We start from the raw sequence: 22,382 nt of genomic DNA on the forward strand, positions 1-22,382 counted from the left end.
CCCAAATACAAGAGGGACAATGACATCTGATCCCAAATACAAGAGGGGCAATGACATCTGATCCCAAATACAAGAGGGACAATGGCATCTGATCCCAAATAATAGAGGGACAATGCTATCTGATCCCAAATACAAGAGGGGCAATGGCATCTGATCCCAAATTTAGGAGGGACAACAGCATCTGATCCCAAATACAGGAGGGACAATGGCATCTGAGTCAAATACAAGAAGGGCAATGGCATCTGATCCCAAATACAAGAGGAGCAATGGCATCTGATCCCAAATACAAGAGGGGCAATGGCATCTGATCCCAAATACAAGAGGGGCAATGGCATCTGATCCCAAATACAAGAGGTTTTGCCATCTGATCCCAAATACAAGAGGGGTAATGACATCTGATCCCAAATACAAGAGGAGCCATCAACTATTCAAGATCATTAGGGCACAGATGTCCCTAGTCAAAAAGTTCTTTAGTTGTGACAAGACTTGGTCTACTGACCGACCAATTGACAGACAGACAAACATTTGCAAAACTAACAGTATATGCCCTTTTTTACAACGGGAGCTTGGAATTTATAATTGAATGGCCTATTATACAAAATAGTCCAGCAATCATAATATCATGTCTCCAAGCCTGTTGGCGGGAAGATAAATAACTTTTATTCCATATGATTATCAATACAAAACACTTTGCAGACGGTCAAAAGTGAAAAGTGGTTTTGTAAGGTGCATAGCCTGACCATATTTTCAACAAAAAACTTTGAATGTGGCTACCATGGCACTGATTTCCATGTTGAAATATTAGGGGGTCATGTCAAACATACATCAATTTAAATTACAGAGGTTTATCTCGATTGTTTTACCCTATATATATGTTATTGACCGCATCATAGAGATTCAAAGGTCGTGGGTTTGAGCTGGCAACAGTCACATTATCATGGTCTGTCATCATAGAGACTCAAAGGTCACGGGTTTGAGCTGGCAACAGTCACATTATCATTGACTGTCATTAAAGAGACTCAAAGGTCACGGGTTTGAACTGGCACATTATCATGGTCTGTCATCAAACAGACTCAAAGGTCACGGGTTTGAACTGGCAACTGGCACATTATCATGGACTGTCATTTAAGAGACTCAAATGTCGTGGGTTTGAGGTGGCAACTGGCACATTATCATGGTCTGTCATTAAAGAGACTCAAAGGTTACGGGTTTGAGTTGGAAACTGGCACATTATCATGGTCTGTCATTAAAGAGACTCAAAGGTCACGGGTTTGAGTTGGAAACTGGCACATTATCATGGTCTGTCATTAAAGAGACTCAAAGGTTACGGGTTTGAACTGGCAACTGGCACATTCTCATGGACTGTCATTAAAAAGACTCAAAGGTCACGGGTTTGAACTGCCAACTGGCACATTATCATGGACTGTCATCAAAGTGACACAAAGGTCACGGGTTTGAACTGGCAACTGGCACATTATCATGGTCTGTCATTAAAGAGACTCAAAGGTTACGGGTTTGAACTGCCAACTGGCACATTATCATGGTCTGTCATCAAAGTGACACAAAGGTCATGGGTTTGAGCTGGCAACTGGCACATTATCATGGACTGTCATTTAAGAGACTCAAATGTCGTGGGTTGGAGCTGGCAACTGGCACATTATCATGGACTGTCATTAAAGAGACTCAAAAGTCGTGGGTTTGAGCTGGCAACTGGCACATTATCATGGTCTGTCATCAAAGTGACACATAGGTCATGGGTTTGAGCTGGCAACTGGCACATTATCATGGACTGTCATTTAAGAGACTCAAATGTCGTGGGTTGGAGCTGGCAACTGGCACATTATCATGGACTGTCATTAAAGAGACTCAAAAGTCGTGGGTTTGAGCTGGCAACTGGCACATTATCATGGTCTGTCATCAAAGTGACACATAGGTCATGGGTTTGAGCTGGCAACTGGCACATTATCATGGACTGTCATTTAAGAGACTCAAATGTCGTGGGTTTGAGCTGGCAACTGGCACATTATCATGGTCTGTCATTAAAGAGACTCAAAGGTTACGGGTTTGAACTGGCAACTGGCACATTCTCATGGACTGTCATTAAAGAGACTCAAAGGTCACGGGTTTGAGCTGGCAACTGGCACATTCTCATGGTCTGTCATTAAAGAGACTCAAAAGTCGTGGGTTTGAGCTGGCAACTGGCACATAATCACGGTCTGTCATCAAAGTGACACATAGGTCATGGGTTTGAGCTGGCAACTGGCACATTATCATGGACTGTCATTTAAGAGACTCAAATGTCGTGGGTTTGAGCTGGCAACTGGCACATTATCATGGTCTGTCATTAAAGAGACTCAAAGGTTACGGGTTTGAACCGCAGTATCATGGTCGTCATTAAAGCTACACAAAAGTCATGGGTTGAAAATTTCAAAACTTGAAAAGTTGTGGATTTTTTGTAAAAACTATCTTTTCTTCACACATTTTTTGTCAATGTCACTTTATTAATTGCATATAAATGGACATGTTATCCTTTTACGAAAATCACCCATGTACTTCTTACAACACTATAAATATTAAAATTGATATGTACCAGGAGCGGTCCAGGATTCGACGTTAGAGGGGGCGTACCCTTTTTATTTATGACCCACTGTCAGAAACGAAATTTATTTGGTGTAAGGTATTGGCAGGGGTCCTCTCCCAAGAAACTTTTACAATTTCTAGTCCGAAATGGTGCATTTGGCGTATTTTATTACTTTTCGTTTCCTATAACGAAATAAAAAGTAAACTTGGACGATTTTAGGGGGTTGGGGAGCGCGCGCCGGGTGCGCCCTCCCCCTGAATCCGCTAGGGTATACCATCTATATTCGGTATAACCAGATCAAATATCTGATTTGGTACATGGATAAATACTGAAATAAAACGGCATATATTGAAACGATTGGATCAGCTTTATATTGATCGATAACCAAAATTAAGCTTTAGGGAACAATTTTTGCTGCGTCTTCCGTTCCGAGTACAACCATATATACAAGGTCAAGTACCGGATGTTATTGACTGTGTAGCTAAGAAAAGGTCGATATAAAGTAAATGAGTCCATATATTTCTGTTAAATAACCGTTTTACCTATTAACAATAACATGTTTACTTGAAGTGTAAATTATAGTTACTTCCTGTGACCTTGTCGACTTTATTTGATGAAACCCGCTGATGAAATTCACTTTCTTGCACCAAAGATTATCTTTATAACCTTAACGCAGGTGTATAATGTTCTAAAAAAGTGACCGGCTCTGTCTTTACAAGCAAAGCTCTGACTGTGAACGCCCGTAATGTGATGACATGTCGGTAACTGTAGTCCCTCGTCGTCGACGTCAGTAACAATATAGTGCACCAGTCAATTGTAACCACGGCCCCCCAGGTCCGGGGGTATACCGGGGATACCCGGGGAAATGGTCCGTGTTTTTACCTTTCAGGTGGCCCCGCATTGCCGGGTGAATGCGGTGGTTTTGTCTTCGCGCATAATATAGCGGGGAATGGTCCTTACCTAGGTCCCTTGGGTGCGGGGGCATTTAGCGGGGATTTTACCATCAATTCGTCCCCGCAGGACGGAGATTTTAGCCGGGGTTGGCTGGACCGAAAGTCAAAGTCCCCGCTATTCCCCGGACCTGGGGGTCGTGGTTACAATTGACTGGTGCGTAGTGTTGATTCAAACACAATTTCCTCCTCAACCACACGATCAATTTAACCTCACATTGGTCCTCCTCTATGGATGCAGTGAAAACTTTGAAAAGCATGAGCTCCACATAACAAATATCGGAGAAAACAATTTTAATAGTGGCTAAAGATGCAACAGACAAAATTCATTTGTTTTTACCACTGTCACCGGATTTTCAAACTCATTTTTTTATGAATATGCATTTTGTTCTGTAAATATATACAGTTCAAAATGCATTTTTTAAAAATATATATATTTTTCAATACTTTTTTCACATTTTGGGTATTATAATGTTCAGTTTGGAATTATTTTACATCGTGCTGAGATGGATCGATTATATAACCAAAAGTTGACCATGGTTATCCAAATAAATTCAATTTAGTCAACTAAGATTTTGATTGTAACGGTCCCCCGCCTATTAAGTTTATGTTTTCCTGATGCTATAAAGTTTGATTGATGAAGAAGTTGCCACAGGCTTGAAAATGTCCTATAAAAAGACCCAAGCCTCTTTGCTTGATGTCAGACCTTAAACATGCTTCTATCTCAGCTGGTGTTTGGATTTTGTCTGGTGACGGCTGTCCGGGGCCATTTTGTTAGCCCAAAGGCCCACACGAGCCCTGATCATCACCAATGGCCATATGGATACCATTTGCCTTTTCACGCATTCTATGGTAAGTGTTCACATTTTTTGTTTATTCCAAAAAGCTCTGAGTATTAGATTTCAGAAATGTTCAGACTCAAGAATAGAAACTGTAAATCTGAATGTTTAACAGAGATTTGATAAGTGTTAGTATCATAAACACATACTTTTACAAATGTTGCTTTATTCAAATTTCAACGTATCTCTTTTGTTATTGGTTGTGTTTTCAACACATTGACATGTTTCGTAAGATACATTGACTTTTGCTGTAATCTCTAAGTGAATAAAAGGTTCAGCCTGTCAAGTTACCGGATGGTTGGGTGGTAAGCAGCTTACTGCGTGTACGTTTGTAAAAAAAAGAACATACACGTAATCAACAATTACTTTGGGACATGTCAACGATCGAATGTTTTTTCTTAAACTCTACCCGTGTCAAAGTAACCGATACAAAATGCTTTGCTAATGCACCAGTCAATTGTAACCAAGCGGGGATTGGGCCTAACCTAGGGTCCCTGGGGTGCGGGGGCATTTGACGGGGATTTTACCATATATTCGTCCCACGCGGATTTTACCCAGGGTTAGCTGGACCGAAAGTCAAAGTCCCCGCTATTGGCCGGACCTGGGGAGGGCGTGGTTACAATTGACTGGTGCATAAGTGTTTGTGTTGTTCTTTTTCGTATTTGAATTCCACATGCTTTAAAGTGGCACAATACTACAATGCATGATTTTGTTTAACTCATTTCACTTTAATGCTCAAAACAAAAACAGCATATGATTTGTGTACAGATTAAAACAATATTTGCCTTTTTAAATGTTATTTTTTCAATTAATATGAACGTGGCCACAGCTTCTTCAGATAATAAAACACCAACATATCGCTTATATTGTTTTATCTGTACATTATAATGTTTTTTGTTATATTATTAAAGTGTAATGTATTAACCATAATAATCCATTGATATTTTTAAATAAATCACCACACTAAAGTGTGCCACATCAAGTTTTTCTATTGTTTACGTTATAGAAGGTATTTGCACTGGCACCGGATTTTCAAACTTAATCAATTTTTTAAAAAATCAAAAAAAAATCTTATAATTCCTTACTAAAAATTATGATACCGAATATGTGAAAAAATATTGAAAAATATTTTTTTTAAATACGCACTTTGTACTGTATAATAATTATACTAAGTTCGTATATTATGTTAGTGGAAACAAAAGAACTTTTTGGGGGTGGGGGCTGATGAAGAAGAGCGAAGCGGGACAAGCATTCGAAACCATCCTAATCTTATGAAATAATAATGTTCTGTCTTGGAATAAAGTCTTAATTTATTTCAACTCGTTGGGAGATTTGGCATAGAACCTATTGGAGACCGATGGGCTATTTAATCTCATCTACACATATAGCTTATAAATGAATCAACGACGGCAACTGAAAACCAATCCAAATATGTTTTCCATGTTTTAGTTTACACTATTCTGGTGGACCGCAGTTAGTGCTACACATATACGGCAATTCAACGCTATTAAACGATCTTTGGTTGGAACTGCACGTTTAATTTGATGCATTTCTTTCCTGAACAGATAAAGAGAGTCGATGTCCCGGTGCGTTCCAGTGTGCAGGCCGTAATGGAGCCTGTATCAACACAGGAAAGGTCTGTGATGGCAGCATGGACTGTCCAGGTGGAGAAGATGAAACAAACTGCCGTAGGTTATTTTGCATAAGTTTTTCCAATGCATTTAAACAGTTGAAATATGCATGCATCTAGACAATTTCAGTAAGTCAGTGCATGGACCTTTTTGCAATACATGAACAAAACTCTTAATTCGATGCAACTGTCCACCTCGTTGTTTCAATTTACATTAGTCAGGGCGGTTCAGAGGGGGTTTTGGGCGCAACTTTGGATATACGCCCCTTCACCCAGGACCGGAAAATAAGTGGTATATATGCGGTTTGGGTGGATTAGTCTGAAATGGTGCGGTGTTTTTGTCACTTAGTACGACATATGCCTCTTATCTCAACGCCGTAACTATACTAAGAATTGACAATAGTACAAAGGGTGACAGGTGTGTTCTAAATTGGTTCTTGTTCCGTTTACAGCCCCTAACTGCCGCCATATGGGAATGACGCCCTGTTTGGACCGGAAGTCGTGTGGACGGCCATGTGACGGCAAGCATGACTGTCCGGATTTGAGCGACGAAATTTTCTGTCGTAAGAACAGTTCTTAAGATAAAACCCGTTTGATTTAAACTAGTCGATCGAGAGCGTTGCTCATCATTTATCGAAGCTAGATTTATTTGCCTTTATACAATTGACCTATTACCTATGGTAACGTGTGTAGGAGAGTGTAAGTTAATATGTGTAACCTTTAGCATTAATTGCCAAGGAGAAAGTATGTGCAAAAACTAAAGGTTTCCGAAATATCTAATCAATAAATTTCCTTATGAAATATTTTATTGAAACGGATTTTTATGCCCGAAACGCCCAAACGAGGTTACGCCCTTAAGCTATAGCGGGGCCCAGCATGGTAATTGTACCTTACGTTCATGAAATAACCCCTCGACTTCAGCTGACAGCTGCGCATGTGGACCAGGAATGTACCAATGCAAAGATGGAAAGAAATGTATCCCTGTCAAACTAGTCTGTGATGGGGAAAATGACTGCCCTGATTTTGACGACGAAATGGAATGTTGTAAGATAAATATCACTGATAACTATTTATTATGTTGATGGAATTCTTTTCCACCTTGTAATAATTTGTATTAAATGCTTTGATTTTTTTATCTCTTTTCTGAATCCAAACTTCTATTGATTTAAATTGGTGTCAATTTTACCTTGCTCTAATGTTCCTTTATTGTTCGTCCTGATTTTCAGGAGTTCACATATATTGACATTAACATTCAAGCTTTTCTTATTAAACTTATATGCATCTAAATTTGCATTTAAGTTGAACTTGAAACAAACGTGTGTATATAACGTCCTTATAACAGATTTATTCTAGGGAACTGTTTTAATTTATGTTTATGGTATTACTTAAGAAAGGAGGACCCGTATGGTTTGCTGGTTTGAACATTTTTTTTAGGGTAAAGCTTTAACATTAAGTTATTACCATTTGACTTATACACAGCTGCTGAATGCAAGTGCGGGGAAGGATTCTACATGTGTGAAAAAGATAAGAAGTGCATCCCTGTCGACCAAGTCTGTAACAATGAATCTGATTGTATGCTGGGCGACGACGAGGCCAACTGCCGTAAGTAGCTTATTCGTACAACCTCGGATGTATTTGGACGGTTTACATTCTCATAAACCGGTATGTTTCAGTCCGCTGCAAGTAGATCGCGTAGTAATTAAATTTAGCAGTTAAACTTAATGACTTAGCTCTATGGAATCTTAATTATGTTTGCAATAAAACTATTCACTGCCAATCAGTTTAAACTTAGATCAATAAATACAAGCATAAACACTACATTAAATTAACGATAAAAAAAACACAAAAAAAACCTACTTCTCTACTGATGTACCGGCATACATCCGAGGTTTTCGATAAAATTGGCCGAGAAGTTTGGAATGCCCACTACCGGTAAAAAACTTGAATATGTTATCCACCGGTTACCTTATGCCAGTTTACAAAATAAAAAGTTATGATTAGTTAATAATAACTGTTGGCTATTTATATACCGACCAATCAATAAACATTGCGCATACCTTTGACCAAACCAGTAGTATACAATCGGCTGCATGTGAAAATAATTTTATGTAAAGCCAGTTGCATAATTTCCATGAAAAATAATGCCACGACAAGTCGACTTTATCATCGGACTGTTTCGGCCTTAAGAATATCACGAAAAACATTCACCAAAAATATTGTTTATTTTCTATAACAACTAAAACAAGAATGATTTGAGTGAAGAAATATATTATATATGCATGAAGTTACTTTTCAGAACGAATGGTATATAAATAATTGCTGTCTTTCTAATTGTCATTGGTGAAAACTGCATTTGTGTTTTTCCATGGCATTTTATTTTGGTCTTTCTTCCAGGTAGGGAGGTTTTAAAAATTGGAAATTGGCGCTTAGCTAAAACATTATGGACAAATTATGCATTAAGATAAAACGTTGGTTTATGATATAATATAAATACAAAATAAGCGATATCACATGCGTTAATTTCAATTTATTTGCCGACCGGTTTCGTGTCCTGATCTTCAGGCCCCAATTTCTCGAAACTTCTTAAGCTTAACAGGCTCAAGTCCCTTATTTCAAACAGCCAAAATACATACTGAAAATTAATTTTGATAAATGAAAAATGGTTTATTCTGATAATCATACAGATTATTCCTAAATAATTTCTAAAAATTCTTGAAGAAGTAAATATAACACATTTTATAGAACAACAAAAATAGTGAGATTAGCTTAATCCTGTTATAAGGGACTTAAGAAGTTTCGAGAAATTGGGGCCAGAGTAAATACTTCCTGATCTTTAGGGTAAATACTTCCTGATCTTTAGGGTAAATACTTCCTGATCTTTAGGGTAAATACTTCCTGATCTTTAGGGTAAATACTCCCTGATCGTCAGGGTAAAAAGAAAATATAATCAATTATAATACATGTATGTATGAATATATACAGTATAAGTGATTTAGCTCACCTACACGGAATATAGGGAAGAATGCGGAATAGGCCTTATTAAAGGTTAATGTAATTTTATTAAAACGTTAAGACATTAACAAGAAAAACTTATCGGATCAGAGTTGTATGCCTTTATAAATAGTTAGGACATGACAACACTGAAATCCACAACCAACTTAAATTGCAACTTACTTCGCAATTATGCTTAGGGACAATACCTTTTTGCTTGTACAGTATTGTCATTGTCACTTTTACTTATATAAGTTATCTATACATATATATGAATATCACCTTCTGTGGTGGAAATAAAGATTAGTTGAGTTGAGTTGGTTAGTCCCCATATGCCCTTAAGGTAGGAACAAAAGAATAGCAATTGATGTTAAACATTAGTTCAGACATTCCAAGATACTAAATACATGTTCATGTGTTTTAAATCTTTTAAATAAGAATGCAGCTTACATATGCGCTGCTTGTGGGTGTTGGCAGTGTTGCACTTACCATAAGTGACAATTAACAAATCCATTACAACCTAGACTGCCGTTTTCATTATTTAGATCATTCGGAACTCCTCGGCCTTTTTTATCGAAAACAACCTCGGGTGTATGCCGTTACATCAGCAGAAGTAGTTCGTAAATTTTTGAATTATATCATTAATTAAATTTAGCGTTTATGCTTGTATTTATTTATCTAAGTTTAAATTGATTGTCAGCGAAGTGTATTATTGCAAACATAATTAAGATTTTTTGAGTCATTTAGTTTAACTGCTAAATTAAATTACTACGCGATCTACTTGCAGCGGACTTAAACATAGCAATTTCTGAATTTGTAAACCGTCCATTTACATCCGAGGTTGTTTTCGATAAGAATGGCCGAGGCGCTCCGAATGTATTTGGATGCTTCCGAAGGATCTATCTTTGAACATGTATAATAAGTACATGAAAGGCATCAGCACGGTCAGTGAACACGCTGAACCCTATTTTATACTTTACAGCTTCCGGCTGCAAGTGTAACCCAGGCGATTACCTATGCCTTGGTGGAAGTAAGTGCATCCCTCGAGATGAGTTTTGTGAAGAGCAAGGGGACGTTGATCTGTCAGATGCAGACTGTGATATGGGGGACGATGAAAACACCGGCTTCTGCAATTATCCGACACAGGAATAACATCCACCGGACCAGGGCTAACAGCTCCCAGACCAGGACAATCAGCTCCCGGACAAGGGCTAACAGCTCATAAGAGACATCTATTGTTTCATTTATCGTTTATTATTTTGGCTGTATTCAACAATTAATTTTATGTAAGTAAGTAAATAATACGATAACGTAATCCAAACAGCAATGATTATGTGAACGAGGTTAATAAACGTTAATAACTGCTGCAGCGTTTGTTCTTAAAGGTATCTATAGGCATTGACCTTGTGAACTAGACCTTCGTTTGGGTTTATTCTTTATTCTGTGCCTTTGGGTTCGATCCTTTAGGTCCAATTGTGTATTACTAACACTTTTAAGCATTTTCTGGTTAAGATGTTCAATCTTCATTGCTTGCGGGGGCATCAACAGACGATATGACTTTAATCGGCTTAAAAGATTGCATTTAGATTTGATGGAGACCGTCCTTCATTTCCTGATGCTGCTGCGTATGCAAATAATACTAGTCGATAGTCCAAATTTACTTTTAACTTCAATAAAGGGGGGGGGGAATAAAAGACGCTCAAATGGTACCATTGCGGACTAAAATTGTTAAAATTTACTTGGGGAATAATGCATCCCACCCCCTGCGAACACTTTATACCTAAAAATATCGGTTCTGAGGGAGTTACGTCCCCTCTAACGTCAAATCCTTGATCCTCCCCTGAATTCAGCTATATTCATACGGACATCATTCTCTCTCCTTAACTGAAGAGATGAATTAGGCATAAAATACCAATTACACTAATAAATAAAACAATATAAGCCAGAACAAATACCCTGCTTCAAAGGGGCTCGACACTACATAGTTCCGAAACCGGCAAATACTGTATTTCCACAAAACAAGCCTAGAAATGTCAATACAAGCTAGTATATGAGGCCGATAATTCAGTTCTTAAAAAGTTCGAAATATCGTTCTACTGTTGTATTAGTCCTTATGGATAAACGTCGGTATACTCTAGTTTTACTTTACCGGCGCGAGTTTGCACCCAACTAAAACCAAAATATTTTGGAAGAATTATTATTTTTTCTGCAATTTCGATATCATAGAGTAAAAGAATGATCAATGGGAAAACTAATATTTGGTCCCAAAACATGGGCTAGTCCCTTTAAGGATAAAGACCCAACAAACACTAAATGGGGGACAAGGGCCAATCACACACACTCCTCTAAAAACGATCCAGTCATAAAAAGATATCAGTCTGCCAACATGTCGAACTGTTACAGTATCATTACGATTGTAGATATATGGATGGATACATGTGATATCCCGATGATAAATTAAAAGAATGACGTTTATAAAAGTAAATCAACACAAAATATACAAACATCGTTATAATGTGTCTGTGTAAATGCCTGACTTACGAAGGCTAATACACAATTTGGATGGTCTTGTGGTGATGTCTTTCTTTGACAGCAAAGGTAATCCGCCATTTTTATTCCTTATCAACTAACCTAAGGGAGCTTACCCAATTATTGTGTGAATCCAACGGATACCCTGAAGTATAAATTTAAGTGTTTACCTTTTATTAAGCCGAAATCGAGTGCCCGCTATTCGTTAGCGGTGACACTTCGTCGGAAATTAGGGCCAAACCCTCAAGGATTTCCGCACTCCACAGCCGATACCAGGAGACGACAAGATCTTCCCGGACATCGAACAGGGTCAACCTTGCTGGAATCGTCCTTCCAATCCCATTATCGTCTCTCGCGATGAAAATAACACCGAACGCTGCCGCCATGTTTACGAGGTTTAAGAGGTTTGGGGCTCCCGTAAAGTTACGGGCAGAATTTACGCTTCTTTTTTAAGGTATTTTATTAAATTGATACGCAATTTACGCCAAAAACCGGACTTACGCCGGAAAGTTACGATCTTCATTGAAACGGGACCCAGGACCAATCGCGTGTCGTAACCCTCATTCATGTTGGAGGCGTGGCTGATTATAGCATCATGAAACATATGGATGTATAATACGTTTATGCAGACATGAAACTTACCTGTTCAATGTGCAAGTCATGGTAATTGTGAACACTTAATAGGCAACAATAAGCCAAATTAGTAAACATGAATACTGAGTCGACAGAAGTGAATAATTTGTGGCCAAGGTCGTTGAGTCATTTGCACCCGTAGATATACCTAGCGTTTGTCTAACTTCACTTGAAGTCTTCTTTGATACTTTTGTAAATACCATACATAAACGTTTTAAATTTAACTAATGTTTACATCCTTACATTATTTAAACCTGCACTCTCACAGATAAACCGTCTTGACAACTTTTTTATGTATTTTTTTTTTGGTCTTGGAATGAGCCAATTCCTGCGTAAATATCTGCAAATATCTGAAGTACCTTTCACCGGAGTGACGTAACAAACAAAAAACAAAATGAACAAAACTTCAAATGAGGGTATGTTTACACACATTGTATATGTAATTACATATATGAGGTAAAAATTGAGACAGTGGCCAATTTTCATCGCCATATCCCATGCCTTGTTGTTCTCTTTGTCTAGTTCACCATGCCCCGATCATAATCGCGTAAATAGTCTGTAAATTGAGTTCTGTAACGTCTGAAATCCGGATCTTGTTAAAGAATGCGACCCTATTCACCATTGTTAATTGTGCATATCGATCTGCACTGTCATTCTTTACACATTCTTCTATCTTCCTCACAGGTGCTCGTCACATTGTCTTTATACAGTAATATAAAAGAAAATATTTTTTATTTTTTTATTTTTTTATTCTTTACTTTTTTGTCATGATACTGAATAAATGTCATTTTAAAAACGAACCCACATTTTTTTTATGAAAAAAGTATATATATAAATAAATATTTATTTATATTAAAAATAAAAAATAAATATTAAAAATAATATTACTGTATCCGGGCAATGTGAAGAGCACCTGCTATCTTCCTTATTTTATGTTGAGGTTGAGGTTCAACGCAAAAAAAGCCCGCCAATTATCTAAAAGCCACTGCAATCCCATTTAACTATTATGAAATAGTTAGATGACATGAAGTGAATTTTCATGATTAAGAATATGCGGAGTGAGCGTAGCGAGTCCTTCTTAATCATTAAGAATTCACTTCATGTCATCTAACTTACTTAGAATACAATCTCATTGGCTGATACATTGTCGACGCAAAATCTGACACAGGGCGGGTGTATCGGATGATTAGCAGTAGGCGGACCTTTAATCACGCGCGAACGAAGAAAATCTTAAAGATTAAAGGCCTAGTTTAAGCCTTCTATAAGTGACCCACCTCTCCCCCCAAAAAAACAACAACAACAAAAAACCGTGTATTAGTACACAACCTCTGTTAGTTGATCTTAATCTTATTGCCTAATTGGCTTATCAGATCTTCAATCTGAGTATCCAGCTGTGCAGTTTTCAATGTTTTATTATAAAAATGGACCCTAAATGGCCCTGAGCCAATAAACGAATACACAGGAAATTGGCCCTTACTGTGACACCAGTGCAATTTACAGGAGATGCACAGCAGGGGATTATCATGCCAAACATTCCATAAACTATGCCTATTTAAATCTGCAATCTCATTGGCTGAAAATGTAGGTTGTATTCTAAGTATAGGTTAGTGTTTATTAAGTCATTTCGTCGTGAATACGTAACCTAAGGGAGCGAAGCGAAATAACCGACTTAGTGTTAGCTCATCCCAAATTGCATCAGCTTTGAAAAAGAATTGATATTCCGTGCGCCCACTGGCACCGGATTTTCAAACTCCATCATTTTTTTTTAAATCTTTGTAAAATATACTAACAGTTAGTATATAAGCATATTAGACACTACAAAGTGCATATTTATAAACAATATTTTTTCACATTTTCGGTTTTATAATTTTTAGTTCGGAATTATAAGTTTTTTTTTATTTTTTAAAAGAATGATTGAGTTAAAAAATCCGGTGCCAGTGCGTGCGCCTATCGAAATAACCTGTCAATCATTGCATGACCACTAGTGTTGGGAATCGGACAGAAAAAATACAATCGATTATCGGTTTATGAAACCGATCAATGATCGATTTTTAATCGATTTAATCATTATTTAGTTACCTTTGGTCATCATATAAGGCATACAGGTACAGTACATGCACCAGTCTTTAGCACCAATGCTCCCTTACAATATAATTTGTACATTTCTTTGTATAAATTACATTATCTGTTCTGAGCGCAATTATCCTTTAGTGTTAACAAGTTACTATTACAGAACATGAGACCATGCACACTGTCAGGCTCTTATATTTGTCTTACATTTAGTATTGTATACATGTGTAAAATAAAACACAAAGAATGTACATGTACATGTATATACAGTTCATTTCTATAATCAGTCAGTAACAAGAACAACAAGTAGTTGAATATTTTATGTGTTTTTCAGAAAACTGAGAAAACTAAATTCTTACATGGTATGAAGTAAACGGTAAAATGTTTTAAAAATCACTTTTAAACCACAAACATGAGAAGTTGAGAACCAATCCTTTAGCAATTAAATTACAAAGACAATTTGTATTAAGGAATTGTAGTGACTTACTGATTTGATAGGAATATGACTTGATAACTTAACATAGTAACACTTAAACATTTCAACAGTAACTAGCATTAACCAGAAACAATACATATTTCATGACAGATGTTTTACTGGTAATCGGAAGCGGTTACGTCCCTTGTTTCTATAATCGATTGTTCAAATTTCACTATCGATTGTCGCCGACGTAGGCCTTTCCGATCAATTGTCGATTATAATCGATCATCGGCACAGCACTAATGACCACCCTTCCCCAGATATTTAGCATGGTTATAGTCATTTACTCATAAAGAGTCGTCTTCAGCAATAAGTAAAAATTCTTCACAAATAAGAAACTAAACATTTTAAAAATCTAGCACCCCTGATTGGCTGAAAATTGAGGGAAAAATCTAAGCAGATCCATTGTTTAACGCGATCATCGCTTACACAGGAAGGGAATTAACTGCTGTAACGTGACGCAGAATGCGGAAAGGGGTTATGTGTCCAAAGAACACTGATTGTTCAATACATAATATTATTTTTCTAAAATATAACGCAAGATAAAGTTGACCGTATTTCCCTGTACTCTAACTGTAGGCAGCAGATCATATCAAATTGTGTACGGTCAAATACAAGGTGAAAGTGATTATTTTTTGATCTCTATAACTGTTGCTTATTTGTTTGCTTAAAGCTGTCTATATGGTCTTTATTTAGCATCCTATCGTCTCGACTCTCTTAAAATCAGAGGGACGGACAGATAACAATAACAACTGCGGTAGTTAGTCCATATAAACAGCCGCTTCTGAGTCTTTGACGATTTTATGTGTTGGCGACTCTACGCGGCGTTATAGGAAACACAATAAATATCCAAATGTTAAAAAACGTTCCCTATACGCGCATTATTGTGGCTACTGCGGTAGTCTGCGAGCAAATGTAGGTCGGATGCTGTTTTCTTAATTACATTATAAATAGGGTCCGCTTGAAGAGATTTGATCCAAAGGATAGTGGTGGTAAAGGGTCGCGCCATTGTTTTCCGATATTTGCTTTTCATGTCGCTGAAAGCCCGCTTCCTAGAATTATTTACCGCACCATACTCAAAGTCCAGGTAGTGTTGCACATTGTCGTTGTATTCCGATTGGCACTTTTTATAAGTTCAATTTATATTGAAAGTTTTTCCACGGGTCCTCTTCGCCGTCCTCTGAGGAGACAGTCGTGTCGTCTGCCTCGTCGTATTCGTTTTCATTTGAGGCGCTTGTATCATCCTCGCCGCTCGAAATTCGCATGAGAGCATATTCAGAATATCTCGATTGAAAATGAGCCTTGAGAGGTCGGGAGGCTTATTGCTATTTCCGTGGCTACATAACGCTATATACCGCGTGATTTACGGTGTTTATGACGTAGACATCAATTAGGTTACGTGATACACATATGCATTACGTCATTAAAGATTCGGATCACGCGATACGTTAAGTGACCTGAGAATCCGGCCCATTTCAAGAACATGTGATAGAGGGGCTCCATGGAGACGGTCAGGAGGCCCTCGGGGGAATTGGGGAGGTTAGAGAAATGGGTTGTGAGACGCTCAGAATGATCCGGAGGAGGGCTGCATTGTTCTTGAAATAGGGTTCTCAGGTCACTTTACTAAATAAATGCTTATCACGTGATCCGCTTAAATTCTGTAATGACGTAATGTTGAATCATCTAAGCAGCGATAGCAGATAGATAGTCGATAGTTTATAAAAAGAAATACATCAATACATTAATCAAACCACTGAAAGTGCTGATGGACGGTGACATTGTTCGGTCTGCTGCAAGTATAGAACTAAGTCCTTTCTCTTATAAACACAGAAAATCATCGGGACCTAATCTTGAATATAGGAGCATAATTTGAGCACTCTAAGGTGAGGACAATTAGACAATGCTTCAAACCAAATATCTAAGCTTGATATTTATTTTCCAAACATAATTATTCATCTTAATGCTGTAGCTTTGAAAAGTTGATGAAAAGGTCACCCGGCAATATCATCGTTAATGTTTGTTTGTAGAACTACATCATGGTCAAAATTCCATTCCAGTTGCATAACAAATACGCCAAAAGGACACAATCAAGATAACTGAAGCATTACATTAACAGATGTTTTTAAAACAGTACACAATCATGGCCCAAAGTTCAATGTTGTACTCAAAAATAAAAACGTAGGCCTTAGTTGAAGCAACTGTGCACAAGATGATCAATTTGCAAGAATTGTTTTTGTCGAAAACTGACATAAACTTGGTGTTAATGTGTACATTGCATTGAATCTTACTTACTGAAGTACCACATAGTTTACAATTTATTTTAGCTAAGCAGTTATTTCGTATTTTTCCATTAAAAATATTACTGGGTATGTCTATGTATATAGCTTGAATATACCACCTGTTTGGAGTAAGCCTTCGTAGCACAGTGGATACAACACTGGACTGCTATTTTTTACATTTTGGTCCTTTCTCTATAATGATGATTCAAAGCTTAACACATTCTATTAAATAATTGTCCTGAGTTGCGTTACAGGAAAAAAGGGTGCCAATCTGGTGTACAGTCCCTAAAAGTAACCCGAGAACAACAATGATGAATTGTTTTCCAAACATAGAAACATTTTATTGCAGAGGCCACAAAAATAAAAAAGTAAGTGAAAATGTCACAATCATTGTTAGCCAAACACAACATTTATAATTATTTTTAAAGCAGTACATTTTGTCCATTCTGTTAACATATGAAAGAGGGTCAAAAGGTCACAGTAAAGGAGATCTGAGGACAACATTGATAATTGTTTTGCAAAACTTACTGAACGTTCGTTGCAGTACCTTAGAATAGAAAAGATGGTCAAACAGTAATTATCAAGGTTATTCAAGTACAATATTGATATTTGTTTTAAAAGTTATACACATGGTCTTAATTTCTTTGCTGTTGCTTCAAAAATAGAATGTATGTCAAAAAATCACATTCTATGTCATCAAAGCACAACATTGTTTTTGTTTTGAAAACTGTACTAAAAAACTTTCATTGAAGTAGCTTAAAAATAGGAAAGTATGTCGAAAGGACAACTTTATCCAAGCACAATTTTGATTTTTGATTTCGAATAAATGGTCTTAATTTCATGGCTGAAGCTTCAAATTTAAACGTGTGTCAAAAGGCCACAATCTAGGTCACCAAAAGACAACATTAAATATTGTTTTCAAAACTGTCTAAAATGCTATAGCTCTAAAAAATAATTAGGTCAAAAAGGTCCCAGTCAGGGCCATCCGAGAACAACATATATAAATATATGTTTGTTTTCAAAACAGTACAGATGTCACGTTTTCATTGATGTAGCTTTAAAAACATATTCAACAACTTCAGGAAATGTGTAAATAAGTTAGCCTTTGTCAAGCTTACTAACATATTTCCTTGACCAGTTGTATAATACAGTCTATTATATGATGGCGAGTCTTAGTATCTTTTTATCAAAATATTCTTTAAGTAAAGACAGCAAAAACAACCAACCTGTTTTACTTCTCTAGTAAACAAGAGCTGTCACAGAGACTGCGCGCTCGACTATTACGCCGCTGTTCAGTGTAAGGATTGAAAAGTTTTGGCGAAACATGGATCACTGTAAAATTAGATTAGATTTCAATGCAATACATTATGTATTTGTTGAGATATTAACATGAATGTGGTTACATGGAAAATTTTAAGCAGAATTTCTAAGTCCAATAATAATGGGCCGTTATTTGCAAAATATAGTTATCTAACTTGGTTATTCAAGTAGGTTGGGTGGTTGAGTACCATTGTCTAAAGTCTCAATGCAATACATGAGTAGTTGCTGAGATATTAACCATGTGTGCTAACATGCAAAACCTTAACCAGTATTTCTAAGTTGCATAATAAAGGGGCAAAAATGATAAAATATAAAAGATAGAGTTATCTTTCTTGATTAATTAAGAAGGTTGAATAGTTGGGAGCCTGTGTATAAAGTTTCAATGCAATACATGATGTGTTTGAATTTATATGTCAAATAATAAATCAAAACCTTAACCAGATTTTTTAAGTCGAAAAATAAAGGGTCATTTTTTGCATTAAATGCAAACTAGTTATCTTACTTGGTTAATTAGGAAGGTTGGTTGGTTGAGTACCATTGTATAAAATCTTAATGCAATACATCAAGTAGTTGCTGAGATATTAACCTATGTGTGCTTACATGCAAAACCTTAACCAGAATTTCTAAGTCAAATAATAAAGGCCCATTATTTGCATTAAATTCAAATAAGTGTTATCTAACTTTATTAATTTAGTAGGTTAGATAGTTGGGAATACATAATTTTTATCTAAAGTTTCAATGCAATACATGATGTATTTGCTGAGATAATGACTTAAAGGTGCTTACATGCAAAACCTTAACCAAGGTGTGAAGCCGATGCCGACGCTTGTGTGAGTAGTATAGCTCACACTATTCTTCGAATAGTCAAACTAAAAACAGGATACAATTAAAGCGATGCTATTCTCTGCACTACATGCATGCATTGCAAAAATTTTGTATGAGGAAAAATTTCAAATATTGTGAGAATCATGCGATCATTCTCACACTGTTTGAAGGAATAATACATATAAAGGTGATATCAAGTACAGCAGAAAGGAATAACAACAAAAAACTAAACTCTTTTTAATTGTGACATCATAATGGTCACCGGTAAGATGAAGTCATAGATTACTATGTGTTCATGACGTCATTTCCTATTTAAACCAATATAGTACCCTATTCAGTACCCAACGTGATTAAAAGTTTTTATCAGGAGATAAGATAAATATCACATTTTCTTCTTAAGAATTGGTTGGAAATTTAATTTTACCTTTTTTCATCACAATGAATACAAAATGACAAATTGTCATTTAAAAAAACTATTCTTGTCAATGAATTTGTTTAAAAACATGTGGAAGGATACTATTAAGTTCCATGGTCAGTAGGTAACCCGATATGGGATATTCAATGTAAAGGAAACCATATTGCGGTGGAGTGAAGCTCAAACCTAAATATGGATTCTTGCCCCCCATATTTCCAATACTATGTCACCTACTAACCCTGTAATGTAAGTATAACGTTGACAACCTGTTACCCTGTTTAAATGTTTTATTTATTCATTGAAATATTCATCAAGTCCGAATAAAGACGCCATTTTGGTGTAATATAAATTTGGAAAATGGAAAAATGTGGTGTCACCGCGTGACCTGTCTTTGACCAACAGCGGTGTTTCATAAATATTGGAGTGGTGATATTTTTTTGACCAATAGAAATAGACCAATGTTATATTGATATCCCCATGTGTATTTAGGAGAGAAAAAATATGTGATGGCTGTATTTAACTGGATATAAAGTATAGAAGTAAATAAAAAAACATGAAAAAAAATCTTTATGAAAAAACATTACTAAGAATGGGTGGAGTGATTGCTGATAATGAGCCCTTCTTAATCATTAAGCTAGTTACTTTAGGTCATTTAAATGACTTAGAATACAACCTCATTGTCTAATTCATTGTCGACGTAAAATCTTATGCAGGGATTGTGCATCAGGTGAGTGACAGTAGGCTGAGGAAAAACCAAACTTGAAGAATGAAATTGTTAATGATTAAGGATAGCACTTCATTTATGCCTATCTGAAATTTCATTTGCTTAATTGTAGGTTTATTCTATTTTTGTTGTTAAAGCTGCACTCTCACAGATTGAAAGTATTGACAACTTCTTTATTTTTTTGTCTTGGAAGGAGCCATTTTTTTTGCGAAAATCCATGGAAACCAGTAATATAAGACTGCTGACAAAAAATCAGATCATAGATTCTTATACTTATGTTCAAAAATTGATGTTTTATGCATTTTTTCTTTAACCGTTAGTATCAGTTTAAGTCATTAAGCATCAATTTTTTAACATAAATATGAAAATCTAAGACCTGATATTTTGTCAGATATCTTATTATTGGTTTGCACATATTTACGCATTAATTTGCTCTTTCCAAAACAAAAAATAAAAGAAGCTGTTAAAATAGTCAATCTGTGGGAGTGCAGCTTTAAGGGCTCATTATTTCTTAGTCTTTACAAGTTGATGTTCAAATTAAGTCTTCTTATCCATAAACATCTATTAAAACAAGTTTTTAAAAAAGAGGGCGTTTTGAAAATATCAAAATTGAATTAAGGAAAAGAATTTCATATTTGTCAGGTTTGAACTGACATTTCCAAATGCTTTATCCTTTGGAACAGGCCATGTGGTAACTAAGAAATATGTCAAGTCCAAGATATACACATTACCACAAAAATTAACCAAGCACAATTTTGATCACAATTCACACACTGTGCAATGTTAAAATTGCAAAATTTCCTTCTGATTGAAAAAAAAATCACAGGCTGTCAGACTAAATTACTGACACTCCTTTTCTATAAAAAATCATGCTGTCTTCAGAAATAAATTGAAATAACGAATAAGGGTAATGTAACATTCTGCCAAACGGGGAAGTGCATTCATAGTATGTGGATGTCCTGGATTAAATATGCAATTTAACATACCAGGTCTCTGTTTGGAAGGAGAATATATGTATATAAAAGGGTTACCGGTATGCATGATTTTCTCTGAAGGGATCTGTTGGCCTTGAACATTTCAGTAATATGGCTTTTTTTTGTTGATCTTTTTTAGACATACATGTTTGATGCTTGATAGGCATATGAGAATAATTTGCCCAAAATTGCAACAGAAAAATTTCAGGGGCGTAGCCAGCATTACACACTTACGCACATGCGTAACATCAATTTGAAAATTGAAAAAATTGGCCAAACATGGCATCAAAATCGAGGGTTAAGCTATGTTTTGACATCAGAATAAAACCTTTAGGGAAGATCAGCTATAGAAAGCATTGTTTCTCTGTGCTAGATAGCTAACAGAGCCTTAAAAATCTCTTGGTAACTACAGTTGTGGGCCTCGAACCTATAAATCCCGACAAATACAAATCAATGCTAAACATGTTAGTTCCATTTTTCTGTGGGGAGCAGCCCCCCCCCCTTAACCTCCTACGGTTACAGGGATTCCCCATCCCATAGCCTCTCACATTTAGTACAGCCTGGCTACACCCTTGAATTTAATTAATTGCCAAAAAATGTCAAAATCCTGTCTACATTCTAGTATTTTGATTTTTTTTTTCATTGAGTAAGACCCTTTTGGGCTATTTAAACACTGTAAATATCCGTAAAGCTATATACATGTATACAATATTGATATCCCCAGCATGCACAATTAAGTTATGCATTATCTTTTACCATTGTTAATTTTAACATACAAGAAAATACTGTAATTTACACTTACCTGAAAAATGTGTAGTCAATGATAGAGAATAATAAGTGGCAGATTTCAAATCAAGGCATTTAAGGCTCACCAGCGGCTTAGCACCGTCCAGATAATACAGACAGGCTAGCTCTGTGTCCTAATGCCAGGATCATTTAAATTAACTTTATCTTGTTGAAAAGATTAATACTTGACTAGTCCAAATAAACAGCAACTTCAGAGTCTTTGACAAGTTTTGTTTTGGCGAGTCTTCATGTCCACATCCAACTTTTTCTCCTAGCCAAGAATGACATTTCAAGCACTAAGTTTATTTAGTTCAAAAAATTGTACATTGAATGATTTTTTACCATTTTTGATATGGCA

General features: G+C 36.2%; 1 protein-coding gene across 3 annotated transcripts; it reads left to right on the top strand.

Annotated features, from left to right (window-relative positions):
- The first annotated feature begins 3,153 nt into the window (after positions 1-3,153).
- LOC128243853 (low-density lipoprotein receptor-like) lies at positions 3,154-10,356 on the top strand. 3 transcript variants are annotated; one of them, XM_052961834.1, is made up of 7 exons: positions 3,154-3,367; positions 3,773-4,383; positions 5,936-6,058; positions 6,453-6,563; positions 6,922-7,044; positions 7,480-7,602; positions 9,974-10,356. In XM_052961834.1, the coding sequence occupies exons 2-7, from the start codon at positions 4,245-4,247 to the stop codon at positions 10,141-10,143; spliced, it is 789 nt and encodes a 262-aa protein (XP_052817794.1). In that variant the 5' UTR covers positions 3,154-3,367; positions 3,773-4,244; the 3' UTR covers positions 10,144-10,356. The 3 variants fall into 3 exon arrangements, with proteins under 3 accessions (XP_052817794.1, XP_052817795.1, XP_052817793.1); XM_052961835.1 differs by having other exon boundaries at positions 3,155-3,342; positions 4,260-4,383; XM_052961833.1 differs by lacking the exon at positions 3,154-3,367 and having other exon boundaries at positions 3,399-4,383.
- Positions 10,357-22,382: the final 12,026 nt, after the last annotated feature.

Source organism: Mya arenaria, chromosome 8 (assembly GCF_026914265.1).
Source record: "Mya arenaria isolate MELC-2E11 chromosome 8, ASM2691426v1".
Classification (NCBI taxonomy): Eukaryota; Metazoa; Mollusca; class Bivalvia; order Myida; family Myidae; genus Mya; species Mya arenaria.